General features: G+C 48.5%; 2 protein-coding genes across 2 annotated transcripts in view; one reads left to right on the top strand and one right to left on the bottom strand.

Annotated features, from left to right (window-relative positions):
• Positions 1-13: 13 nt before the first annotated feature.
• On the bottom strand, positions 14-5,972 carry LOC121812023 (activin receptor type-2B-like; the record flags this gene model as incomplete). Its single annotated transcript, XM_042213017.1, is given in 8 exon segments — positions 14-162; positions 239-382; positions 457-600; positions 2,044-2,192; positions 2,454-2,612; positions 4,684-4,890; positions 5,595-5,794; positions 5,923-5,972. Coding segments are annotated over 8 exon segments (1,202 nt in total), but the record flags the coding sequence as incomplete, so codon positions are not given.
• Positions 5,973-9,806: 3,834 nt separating this feature from the next.
• The window catches only part of LOC102298606 (5'-AMP-activated protein kinase subunit gamma-1), a gene marked incomplete at its 3' end in the record, with an annotated part of 18,490 nt that continues 15,567 nt past the window's right edge, over positions 9,807-12,729 (top strand). The window contains 3 exon segments of the mRNA XM_042213020.1: positions 9,807-10,947; positions 11,783-11,976; positions 12,074-12,195. Of these exon segments, the coding sequence (XP_042068954.1) occupies positions 10,894-10,947; positions 11,783-11,976; positions 12,074-12,195 (370 nt within the window).

Below are 12,729 nucleotides of genomic sequence, written 5' to 3'. Positions count from 1 at the left end.
GGTTTGGGCAGACCTGTGGGCGATGGCCGGTTTGGGACCCTCTCCCTTCAGTTGGGGGACGTCTTCGTGGAGGTACGCCAGGCCGCGCGCAGTCGTCTCGGCTATGTGGCACAGCTCGGACCAGCTGATCATGTTTCCCTTCAGGAAGCCCGACAGCGAGCCCTGCAGAGACAAACATCAGGAGATTGACCCCACACCCCCGGGAGTTTCTGACCCCCCCTCGGCCCCCCTTCCTCACCCTCTCGTGGAACTCTGTGATGAGCCACAGCTCGGCCTCGGGGTGGCTCCCTCGTTTCTCTGCGGCGATGAACCTCAGGATGTTCTCGTGCCTCATGCCCGGCGTCATGAACACGTCCCTCTCGGTCTCCCAGGAGTCCTTATTCTGGAAGGAGGAGGAGGTGAGGAAGGGTTGGGAGTCAGGACGGCTGCCCTGATGCTCGGAGCAAACACCGGTACCTGCATGGGGAAGATCTTCACGGCCATGTGTTCGTTCATCATCTGAGCCTTCCAAACGCAGCCGAAGCGCCCCCTGGCTTTCACCTCCAGCAGCTGCAGAGGCTTCAGCCCCAGCAGGGGGGAGGCAGGAGGTGGACCAGGATCCTGGAGGAGAGGAAAGGAGAGTGGGGGAGGGCATCAATGTGACACATTTATAGACAGCAACATGACAGAAGCCCCTCCCATGTCAGAATTGATGTGACCCCTGAATCCTCACTTAGTTATGCTGCAGTAGGTGTAGGCTGGGGGATTCCCATGATGCACTGGGTGTTTCTTCTTCACTCACTATGTGTTAACAGACCTCTCTGCATTGAATCATATCTGTTATTAACCTCTGTCTCTCTTCCACAGCATGTCTTTATCCTGTCTTCCTTCTCTCACCCCAACCAATCACAGCAGATGGCCCCGCCCCTCCCTGAGCCTGGTTCTGCTGGAGGTTTCTTCCTGTTAAAAGGGAGTTTTTCCTTCCCACTGTCGCCAAAGTGCTTGCTCATAGGGGGTCATATGATTGTTGGGTTTTTCTCTGTATCTATTATTGTGCGATCTACTGTACAATATAAAGCGCCTTGAGGCGACTTTTGTTGTGATTTGGCGCTATATGATAAAAAATTGTGAACCAAGTGAGAGTGCTTGTGTGGGGCCTCTGGATGTCTGGAGTTTTGATCTCCTCCATACCCGCTTCACACCCTGGAGGACGGGGCTGTGGCCCCCCCACACTCCCTAGCAGATCATTACATGGAGAAACCTTTGGAATGCAAGCATGCTGATCCACACAGGTATGCACACAGGTGTACACATGGGTATTCACAGACGCGGACTAAAGCTTTCTTGGCTGCTGCCTCAAAGCACACTGTGCGCTGTCTATCTTGCGTGCTGCACAATATCGTTTATTATTCAGTAACTATTGATATCTATGACTAGCTAGTTTATTGTGATGGTGCTTTGTTTTCTCTATTATTATGTTGCTCTTTGTTGTTTGCTGTCTCCTCTGTTTGTTTTTGTTTTTTTTTTTTTTTTCTCCATACAGGTGACCCAGGAGTTGTTGTTTTTTTTTCCCCCCCTTCTCACCGTCTCTTCTCCCCTTTGGTTTTCTTTCTTTCTCTCCCCCTCTTTCTCTCATTCATTCCCCCTGTCCTATTTCTTAAAAAAAAAAAAAAAAAAAAAAAAAAATGACAAAGGATGAACTGAAGCTCTGCCATCACGTAATGTCGCATACTGCTGTTTCTGATGTCATTTAAAAAAAAAAAAAAAAAAAAAAAAAAAAAAGAGAGTGCTGTCAATACACGGGCCACCTGTTCAGGTGAATCCCGCCTCTCGCCCTATCAGACCGATTGGCCGTGTTTTACAGTTCAATATGAGGAACCACGATGTGGTGACAAACCCTCGTTTGAGATGTTTCCTGCTGCAGTGCCTGCAGACCACCAGCAGATGGAGCCGTCTCAGCATTGCAGAGTCAAACTGACGTCATCAGCTCCGGTCTGCAGGTCAAAGTAACCGAGTACTTCTACTCGTTTCATCAAAAGGTAAGCGTGAGTGTTTGAGGCTCACCTCGGCAATGTCCACGTGTCCATACGGAGGTTTGCGGTGTTGGTACATCCAGACGGTGGTGAGCAGAGCGACAGACAGCATGGTGACGGGCAGCAGGCAGTAAATCATCACGTTTAACACACCCACGCTGTGGGGCGGGGCCTTGATCACTGACACACACAGAAAGACTGCATTTACATTTAAAAGGACTTTATCGGCGCTGGGTTACCATGGTAACTTTGGAAACGCCCCTGACAGTCTGGTGCGAGGAAACCTGCCGACGGGTTTCAGTATATCAAGACTGTACATAAAAGATGGAGGAGGCACCCATGACACCACCTGTTGAAGTCACGACCTCATGAAGCACAAACAATGATACGAGGAGAAGACACGTGTGACACGTGCTAACGGACCAATCAGATGGCACTCACGTGGCACGGTGATGTCCGGCAGGTGGGTGAAGCGCTCGTTGCAGAAGTTTCCTTCACAGCAGCAGAAGAAGACCTGCGGGCTCTCCTCGGTGGCCACACACTGCTGCCTGAGAGAGAGACAGGAAATGACTTCACACACAGTAACACTCTGACTAGGGCTGCTCAATTAATCGAATTTTAATCACGATTACGATCTGGGCTTTCAACGATCATTAAAAATGACTGAGCCGATTATTAGCCCCTCCCTCGTGCTTTACTCTCGCGCTGCTCCGTGTGGCAAATCGAGCGCACCTCTCTGCATTTCGAACACGTGTCACAACAATTAAGAGGACCCGAGGGAAGCTCGGAAAGCTAAGCAGAAGTTATTTGGAGAGGAGAGTGACTGCCGTTGGTTGAAAAGAGGTAAAAAACTTCAGTGGTGTGGAAACATTATGGGTTCAGTCAGACGTGGATCAAGTAGACACAGTGTGTAAACTTTGCTACGGTGTCGTAGCTGCACCACAGAGCAACACTGCAAAGTTCACTAAACATAGATGTTTACATACTTATATTGCAAACATTTGCACTGTTATCAGTATTTGCACACTGTTTTATATTATTTTTTGACAGTCTGCTGCATGGGGTGGGAGATGCTGTCCAACAGGGATGACAGCTTAGCCGCCGTTCTCCTGTCACTCTCCACCTCCACTGGGTCCAGAGGGCAGAACAGAGCTGGCCCTGATCAGCCTGTTCAGTCTCTTCCTGTCCCCGGCAGAGATGCTGCCGCCCCAGCAGACCACACCATAAAAGATAGCAGAAGCCACCACAGAGTCATAGAAGGTCTTCAGGAGTGGGCCCTCCACTCCAAACGACCTGAGTCTCCGCAGCAGGTACAGCCTGCTCTGCCCTTTCCTGTAGAGGGCGTCTGAGTTATGAGTCCAGTCCAGTCTGTTGTTCAGATGAACACCAAGGTACCTGTAGCTGATTCATTACTATTAATGAAGGTTACTCTCCACACCAACACCAGCTAGATGTTTAAATCTTAATATAAATGAGTAACAGTAGGTGGACATTAGGTAAGGCTCGTATATAAAACCGTAGTAAAGGGACCTCTGTGTCGGGCTCGTAGCTGAAAACTAGCTTTACTTTGTTGTCTGGCTCAACTTTGCTAGCAGAGACAGAGAGAGGCGTTGAAAGGCTCCAACGGAGCTGATTGTTTCGGAGGAAAACAGGAACAACTGCTCGGTGACAGCTCGTACTTTTTTCTCCCCCCTCGCTCACAGACACATCACGGGTACAGCAGTCCATCCTCCCTGCAGCACGGACTACACTGCCCATCAGGCTTTAGGGCGATGCCTGCAACACTCTGCCTGTTGCCTTCATATTAAATCATTTTAAAAAATATTTCTTCACGCCATTATGCGGCTGCAAGTAGAGGTGACATCAGAGCCTCTTAATGCGTGTTTGGTTTGGGAATCACCAAAAACAGAGAGAGCACAGCCTGACGTATGAAACAGGAAAAGACCGCCGTGTAATCCATTTATTTCAACAAAGTAACTGTATTCTGATTACCACCTTTTTAAACGGTAACTGTAATGGAATATAGTTACTCATATTTTGTATTCTGCATGTATTCCATTACTCCCAACACTGCCAGGGACAAAGCTGTATTCTGATTACCACCTTTTTAAACGGTAACTGTAATGGAATATAGTTACTCATATTTTGTATTCTGCATGTATTCCATTACTCCCAACACTGCCAGGGATAAAGTGGCGTTCCACCCTCGTGACCGCGTGGTCTGCAGCACATAGTACACCAGGTGGGAGGACGCAGCCCCCCAGCATGTTGCCCTGTTTTAATCCCACAGAGGATCTTCAGGGTCAATGATCACGTCCCTGTGAGCAGCTGCTCTGAAGGGAAACAGGAACGCAGCAGGACAGGACAGACTGACTGTCATAGATTTGTTTACATGCATTTACAGGACTTCAGTCATTGTGGGGTCTACCTGACAACATAAAACACATTTAGGTGACTGTGGCTGTGATTTGGATCGAAGCAGATCCTGGATCAGCTCAGTGCAAGAAGGTAAACGTGACAGCATGGATCACACTGTGGTCGGTGTGTGATGATTGGCTGGAGGAGCTCATTTATTGTGTAGGTGTGTGTGTGTGTGTTGTGTGTGTGTGTGTGTGTGCGGTGTGTGTGCGGGGTGTGTGTGTGTGCTGTTTGTGTGTGTGTGTGTGTGTACCGGTGTAGCAGTTGAAGTCGTCCAGCCAGCATCCCTTCTTCACCAGCTCGATGGAGCCCGAGTTGTTCCTCCAGGAGGCGTAGCAGTGCGAGCGTTTGTCCTGCTCGTCCTCGCAGCGCTCAACGCCGCTCTGGTTCGTCTTCTCGGTCTCGTAGTTCACGTTGTAATACACACACTCCCTGGTGTCGGCAGTCCCACGGCTCAGCCCTGCAGCACACACACAGAGGAAATGCTTTCATGGTGTGTCACAAAGCGTCCTCCACAGTCCTCCACACTCGTCTAATTAAAGCACAGAGAAGAAGAGCGGAGCACCAATAACGAGCTGGACCACCTGCTGCCGGCGACAGCGAGCTCAGACCAGGGGCGGATCCTTTTTTTCCAAACACACATGCAGCTGGTTACATGTTTAATGGATACACCGTAATAACATGGGAATGGTTGGTGATATTAAAGTCCTGTTTGTGGCACATTAGTATATGTGAGGGGGCAAACTCCTCAAGATGGGTGGTGACCATGGTGGCCATTTAGAAGTCGGCCATCTTGGATACAACTTTTGTTTTTTCAATAGGAAGAGGGCCATGTGACACATCAAACTTATTGGTAATGTCACAAGAAAAACAATGGTGTGCTTGGTTTCAACGTAACTTTATTCTTTCATGAGTTATTTACAAGTTTCTGACCACTTATAAAATGTGTTCAATGTGCTGCCCATTGTGTTGGATTGTCAATGCAACCCTCTTCTCCCACTCTTCACACTGATAGCAACACCGCAGGAGAAATGCCAGCACAGGCATCCAGGTGCTGCACATCTCGTATCTTCACACCACAGACGACTGCAGTACATGCAACGCTGCAGCTCTCCCGCTGCCAGCCGTACACATCACCACCACCAAACACACCCCGCCACATACCTCCATCGCCCGCTTCACCCCCATCCGCGAGCAGGCGAGCCCCGACCATCGGCGCCCCACGCCCCGGCCCAGCGACAGGGAAGTGTCCACTCTGGCGGTCGCCCGCGCCTCCAGCGGAAGCCCGGAGCTGGCCTGGTGGCCGCCCATGTGCAAACAGCGACGACTGCAGGAGAGCAGAGGGAAGCTTCACCTCACACCGTCTGCACACACATCACGGCAGCGCTCCGTCGTTATCACAGAGCTCGATCAGAGAGGAAGCCCAGAGCACATCATCAACACGTGTTCTTAGCTGTGATTGGAGGATAAATCAAACACTTCCTGCACTCACAGCATGAAGCCACAAACCGCAGCGGCCGTCCCGCTGAGCGCTGCAATCATCTCCTCTGCTCCTCTTTCCTAAACCTTCAATTTCTTTTATTTTTTGTTTGTTTGCTTTTCTTTTTCCTCTCTCGCTCTCTTTCTGTCTCCGTGTCCTGTCCCCCAGTCATGTCTGTCCCATCTGTAACAACTGAAAATAAAATAAATTCATAATTATAATAAAGGTCAATCAAATGGACCAATATGGCAAGGCCATGATGATCCACTTGAAATCTTTCTTGGCAGACAACAATTCTGATGGCTAAAGATCCAAACGGGACACAAAGACAAATACTGTAGCTGATCTCCGAGAGAGTCTCCGTGAGCTTAACACGCGCGCTGCTGAGACAAACTTGCATGATGTCACAACACTCTTAATCATCTCATAGAGTTGCGGCTCGTACTACGACGACCTGACTTTAGAAAATTAACCAAGCGTGATGTCCGTAGCGCACCGGTGAACGACCCTAGCCCAGTGCTGTGATCCCTACAATCAGGTTCGTGTTTGATCAGCAACGCTTGTTTCCAGAGCCCTGAGGTGGACAATCAGGGGATGGTATTAGCATACAGTCACACACAGACGACCACACATCACACACCACACACACAACACACACAAAATCACACAACACACTTGGCGATCAGTAACATCCAATCAAAATCCTAGAATTTCTGGAGCTCCACCTTCTCGGGCACTGTGTTGCTACAGTGACCTCACAGCAGCCCTATTATTGGTCGCACGATGTCATTAAAAGTGCAGGTGCAGCTCAGCCGCTCACGCTGACGCAGCTCTGACTGTTTGTGAGTTTTAATGTTAGCGTGAGGAGCAGCAGGCGGAGCTTCACATGTTCATGTCAAACATCCTACAGTCTGCTCACAAAGAGAGGAGCTGCAGGGAGGAAAGAGGCGTGGTTACTGTGGTGATCGGGAATTTTTTATTAATCCTTTATTTATCGAGATTAAAAATCTCATTTACAAGAGAGACCTGGCATCATAGCAACAAAAGTCACATACCACATAGGTATATAACATTTAAAACAAATACAATATCCCATACAAACATGTGTAAAATATACAATAACAGATCAAATTAAGAGTACATTAAAAACAATCACACTGAGTAAAAGAGCTGTTCTCTCGTTCCTTTAAGACAGACTTAAACTCTCCCAAGGTAACCAATTCTGATCATTTCAGTTCCTTCTGCAGATTATTCCAGGAAGCAGGGGCAGCGTATTTAAAAGCCCTTTTCCCCAATTCTGTTCTGATTTTTGGGACAATCAATTGTATGATTTTGTTCGAACGAAGGTTGTATTGGTTGTGGTTTTTACACATATAAACACATAAATAAGATGGAACCAGCCCAAGGAGAGATTTATAGATAAAGATCAACCAATGGGAGAGTCTGCGAATATGCAAAGATGGACATTTAGCAGCAGCATACAAAGAACAATGATGTACACGATTTCCATAGCCAGTAATAAAACGTAAAGCACAATGGTACACAGTATCCAACCTCTTTAGGTAGTGGGCAGGTGCATTCATAAAAAGCAGGTCACCATAATCCAATAAAGGTAAAAAGGTTGCACGAATCAAATGTTTTCTCACTTGGAGGGAGAAACAGGATTGGTTTCTAAAAAAGTAACCTAGTTTTAGTTTTAACTTCGACACAAGCCTTTGAATGTGAGTCTTAAATGACAAATTCTGATCTATAATGATCCCTAGATACTTGTAAGATGTGACCATTTCAATTTCAGATCCTTGAATTGTTTTAATCTTAGGAGACGTAGCTAACAACTCTTTGCCATTTGAGAATAACATGAACTTGGATTTCTCTGGATTTAACACCAACTTAAGTTGAGTTAAATGGGACTGAACGACATCAAAGGCAGACTGCAGAAATTGCAGGGTTTGTGCTACTGAAGGGGATGAACAATAAATAATTGTATCATCTGCATAAAGATGAAATGCTGCATTTGACAAATTATCACAAAGGTTGTTTATGTAAAGAGAAAATAGCAATGGCCTAATATGGAGCCCTGCGGAACTCCTTTGGATACTGGGAGAAAAGAGGAAGAAGACCCAGCAGCACGGACACACTGTTTTCTTGCTGACAAGTAATTTGAAAACCAACTTACAGCATTTACAGATAGACCAATATTGTTTAGTCTATTTAATAAAATAGCATGGTCAACTGTATCAAAAGCCTTCTCAGGAGGAATAACATCGCACAGAGACTGCTGGTGTCCTTCTACAGAGCCACCATTGAGAGTGTTCTAACTTACTGCATATGTATTTGGTACACTAGCTGCACAGGGGCTCAGAGGAAAGCACTCCAAGGGATCATTAACACCGCCCAAAAGATCACTGGCTGCCCTCTCCCCACACTGGAAGTTCTACACAACGTCCACTGTTTTAAAAAGGCCCAAAACATCATAAAAGACACCTCACATCCTGGCCACTCCCTGTTCGAACTGTTGCCCTCAGGCAGACGGTACAGGGCAATCAGAGCAAGGACTAATAGACTCAAACACAGCTGTTATCCAACTGCAATAACACATCTGAATACTACAAAAAAATGTCCATCACGCCACTCTTGTGTTAATCTATGCACGGCCTGAAGCATGTGTGTGGGAATGTATGTGAATGTTTTACTGTTACATCTTATTAGTATTTTAAGTATTCTATTTTATTTATTGAATTTTATTGTTTTATTTATATTTTGATATTGCTAGGGATGATGCAATGATCGGGGACCATTCTTCATTTCGTTGTTCTCGTGACAATGACAATAAAGTTTCTGATTCTGATTCTGACAAGTCAAGAAAAAGAGCAGCACAGTATTTTTTGCAGTCCATTGAATCAACAATGTCATTAACCACTTTAATAGCAGCAGTTATTGTGCTGTGTTGTTTTCTGAATTCTGCTGCTGGGAATAAAGCTGCCGCACTGCATTATGGGACAGAAAGCAGCACCTCTGAGGATACTGCAATAGCAGGGAGTACACACAGGGCTTTAGCAGTAATGTTTGCAGGAAAGTACTACGACTGAACCATCATCAGTATTCTGCAGGTCGACCTCGGTTACCATGGAGACCTGTGTGCTGATGTCACTGTGTGTCATCTGACATTTACTCAGACGGCTTCTTCAGTTAAACTGGAGCAGCGAGTTCACACAAACACACCTTTGAAACGACCACTGAGCTGCTGTCAGTCGCTCTCCGTGTACTGAAGCTACATCACGTTTGAACTTTGAACACAAACATCAGGGTTTCCCACTGTTAGTCAAACCCAGGACTTTGAGTTCTGCCTCAGAGGCCGCCTCAGCTTTCAGCACGAGACCCTGTGTGCCAGAGGTGGAGCAGGCGTCCTATTACAAGCTTGATTTCATCATAATATCACAAAAAACACAAAACATGAACATTTCCTTTTTACAAACCGGCCCTGGAGCATCCCAGCAGCTTTCAGACACGTACAGCAGCAGTGTGAGCGGCACCATCAGGATCTGTGCTGGATGCACTCGGGGATCAACTCCTAATGTCTGCTCACAGTCATTTACACACACACACAACGCTCTGATGTCAGGTGACAGCAGGTTTATGGTCACAGAGCAGAGCGGTGATAACGCCGCCCACCCTCGCTGCGTTCTCATGACCTCGGTGACAGCGGCACAGATGTTGCGGCGAGCACGCCGATGCTCACGTCACGAAGCGGGATCGGCGACAGCTGCAGCATTGTTCTGTGTGAGCGCGGCACGGACTCGAACCTTCGGCCTTCCAGCTGCACCGTCGTGCACATTAACATTTGTGTGCTACATACGTGTGAAAGTGTGTGACCTCTGACCTCTCACGCACGCACACACAGAGCCGCAGTGACCGGCAGTCAGCAGCTGTTCTGGTTGGAGGACGCTCGTCCATGCAGGACTTCATGTGAACACGCTGAGGACAGGCTTGAGTCCCTGCAGGTTTGAGATGAAGCCACACTGAGTGATGGTGGTGGTGGGCGGGTGAGAGGCGGGTGAGGCCCGGTGGACGGGAGTGTTTGAGGAGTGTTCCTGCTCGTCTCCTCTGGTCTCATGGTCCACACTAACGTCCGTGGCTGACTCCGAACTGCATCACAGACCGCCTCCGTCACCACCCCGGGGCAGCCAAACACTGGTTGATTTAATCTGTTGTCCAACAATTAGCCTGATCCCCAGAGGACAGATTGACCTGGAGTTCACTGAGGGTCACGGGTCAACTCGACTCTCGTCCACCTCTGGAACCACTAAACACACACACACACACACGCTAGGGGAAGCATTATGTCTATTAGATGTCCCCACAAAGATATGAAAACACGACTGTGTGTGTGTGTGTGTGTGGATAACACAGTTGGTCCACATCCCAGCCATCCGTTTCCAATGGCAACCAGTGAGACAGGCTGGTGAGAAAGGCAGTGTGCTGGAGGAAGAGGGGCGAGTGAACCCTGATCGCCGCCTTGCAGGATGCCCTCCTCGTGGTGACCTCTGACCTCTGAGCTCCCCTCGGGAAGAGTGTAGTGGTGAACAATTTTGCTCAGAGGAAGGTGAAGCCGCATCCGCCTGTGCGGGTGTTGCTGCTTGCCGTTTGTCGCCCTCTATGACTTCCTGCTCGTGGACTCGATGACGCTGTAACCTGCAGGACGAGTTTAAAGTTGGGAGACGCAGATGGAGGCGGAGTTTGATCTCAGACTCTCAGACCAGCTGAAACCAGAGTTTATGCTTCAACCGGCTCAGCAGATGTTTGCTGATAATTTCAGCCTGCTCCCTCGTCGCCCTCATGTTTACCTCCCAAACTGTCCCATGATGCAACAGGAGAGGAGGCTGGTCCTCCGTATGCCAGGCGTCTGAGTTTCCACTTCGCTCTGCAGTTCAGCAGTTCAGCGTTATCGTCTCTGTGTTGCTGCAGGACCTGAGCGTCTTCACCATGCCCTTCCTGGACGGAGACCCGGGCCGAGCCGAGAGGGACGGTGGCAGTAAGGTAAGGCCATGTTTAATTTAACCTGACCCCGATTTGATTTCAGAGTAGAGGGAATCACATTCGTGTGCAGCGTCCCGAGCCCGGGCCTGAGTCAGTGCAGTGCTTTCTTTCCTCTCAGCACCAAACTGTAGATTTTGTCACTCCTAATATTGTAGCCAGGATGGATTGTTTCACCTGCATGGAGACCTTTGACCTCATGTTGTCACAGCCAAACCTTCCAAACACCAGCGCCACACCTCAGATCCACTGCGGACTTTTAATCTGCTTAAAGACATAAAGATGCTCGTGAATAGTCTTGGAGTCAATGGTCCAATGACTGTGTGTAGGATGTATATAACCTGCTGCACAAGTGTCCTGGGGGGAGGCATGGCTACGCACAGGTGGGAAAGGCGCAGTGGAAGCTTTGAGTTGTTGTGTAAAGGAAGGCGATCGCTCAATCAGTCACGTGATTATTGGACTAACATTTTGGTCCCTTTAAAAAGAGGCTGGCACATGTTAAAGCGCTGACACTCCTAAACCCTCATCCAGTCTGAATGTGGCCACCTCGACTGCACGCTGAGTCTGCACGTTGTCACGTTGTGTCCATTACATAACTACAGCTGGAATATGTTTCAGTGAACGGGTAAAAAAACCAAACTTGTGTCCGTGTCCAAATATAAATGGACCTGAATGTATGATGTAAACAGAACTGGTCCTAGCAGGGAACCCTGAGGAGCAGCATGTCCAGCTGTGTGCTGACGTCACACAGCTGTTCTCCAGCTGTTCTCCAGCTGTTCCACAGCAGAACAGATCCAGTTAGGAAGGTTTACCATCATGACTTCCTCCCATCCAGCAGGGGGAGCCCGTGTGCCACTCTGCCAGCCCCACCAGGAGCTTCTTCCATCGGTCTCCCTTCAGCCGACCCTCTAGCCCACGCTCCGCCCCCGCCAGGACCTCCAGCTCCAAGACCAGCCCCAGCTCTCCTAAAACCATCTTCCCCTACCAGCCCGGACCCCCGCAGCTGGACTCACCGCCCAGATCCCCACGCAGGTAAATAAACACACCTGAACACACACACAAACATGAAAAGTGACACTCGGAGATTTATCTTTAAAGAGACTCACACTGCACTGTGTGTGTGTGTCAGGCTGAGTTTCAGTGGGATCTTCAGGTCTGCCTCCAGGGAGTCAAACCATCAACCCTCATCCTCCCCCGTCAGCATCAAACTGTTCAGCCGCAACAAGAGAGACAAGGCCAGAAGTACAGTGTGTGAGTGTGTTATTGTATAGTGTAACAGTAGAGCCTGACGCAGGAGTGTTTTAGTGTTTGTGGAAACGCATGCATTCACCTGCACACACACAGAACCTGGAGTGTGTCCTGTCTCTGTGCACCTTTCGCACCATCTAGTGGTCGTGTAATTGAGCCAAGAGAACAAACAGCAAAACCGATTCTCCGCCCAGATGTAATAATGTTCAAAGGTAGGCTGTAAGAACACACCTGAGATTTTAAAGTTTCAGGTAAATGACTCAGCAGATCAGGACCTCCTCCTCTTCCTCACTCGCTGCTTTCAAACTGTCAATCTTCTCCTGACTCAAGTGTTTCAGTGATCAGGTGAGCTAAGAGGAACGCTAACATAGAAATCAGCACAGAGTAAAGCTAAAGGTGGACACTGGGGCCAGAGACTTCATTATCTCCATGTATCCATTGCCTGGAGTCACAGACAGGAGCTGAAGCTGTCTCTGAGTCAGACTCGGACCTCAGACCTCAGACTTCAGACTCAGACCTCAGACTCGGACCTCAGAC

The sequence above is a fragment of the Haplochromis burtoni genome, unplaced genomic scaffold (assembly GCF_018398535.1).
Source record: "Haplochromis burtoni strain Fernald_Lab_line unplaced genomic scaffold, NCSU_Asbu1 Contig_408, whole genome shotgun sequence".
NCBI lineage: Eukaryota > Metazoa > Chordata > Actinopteri > Cichliformes > Cichlidae > Haplochromis > Haplochromis burtoni.
This window is presented reverse-complemented; position numbering and strand designations above follow the sequence as displayed.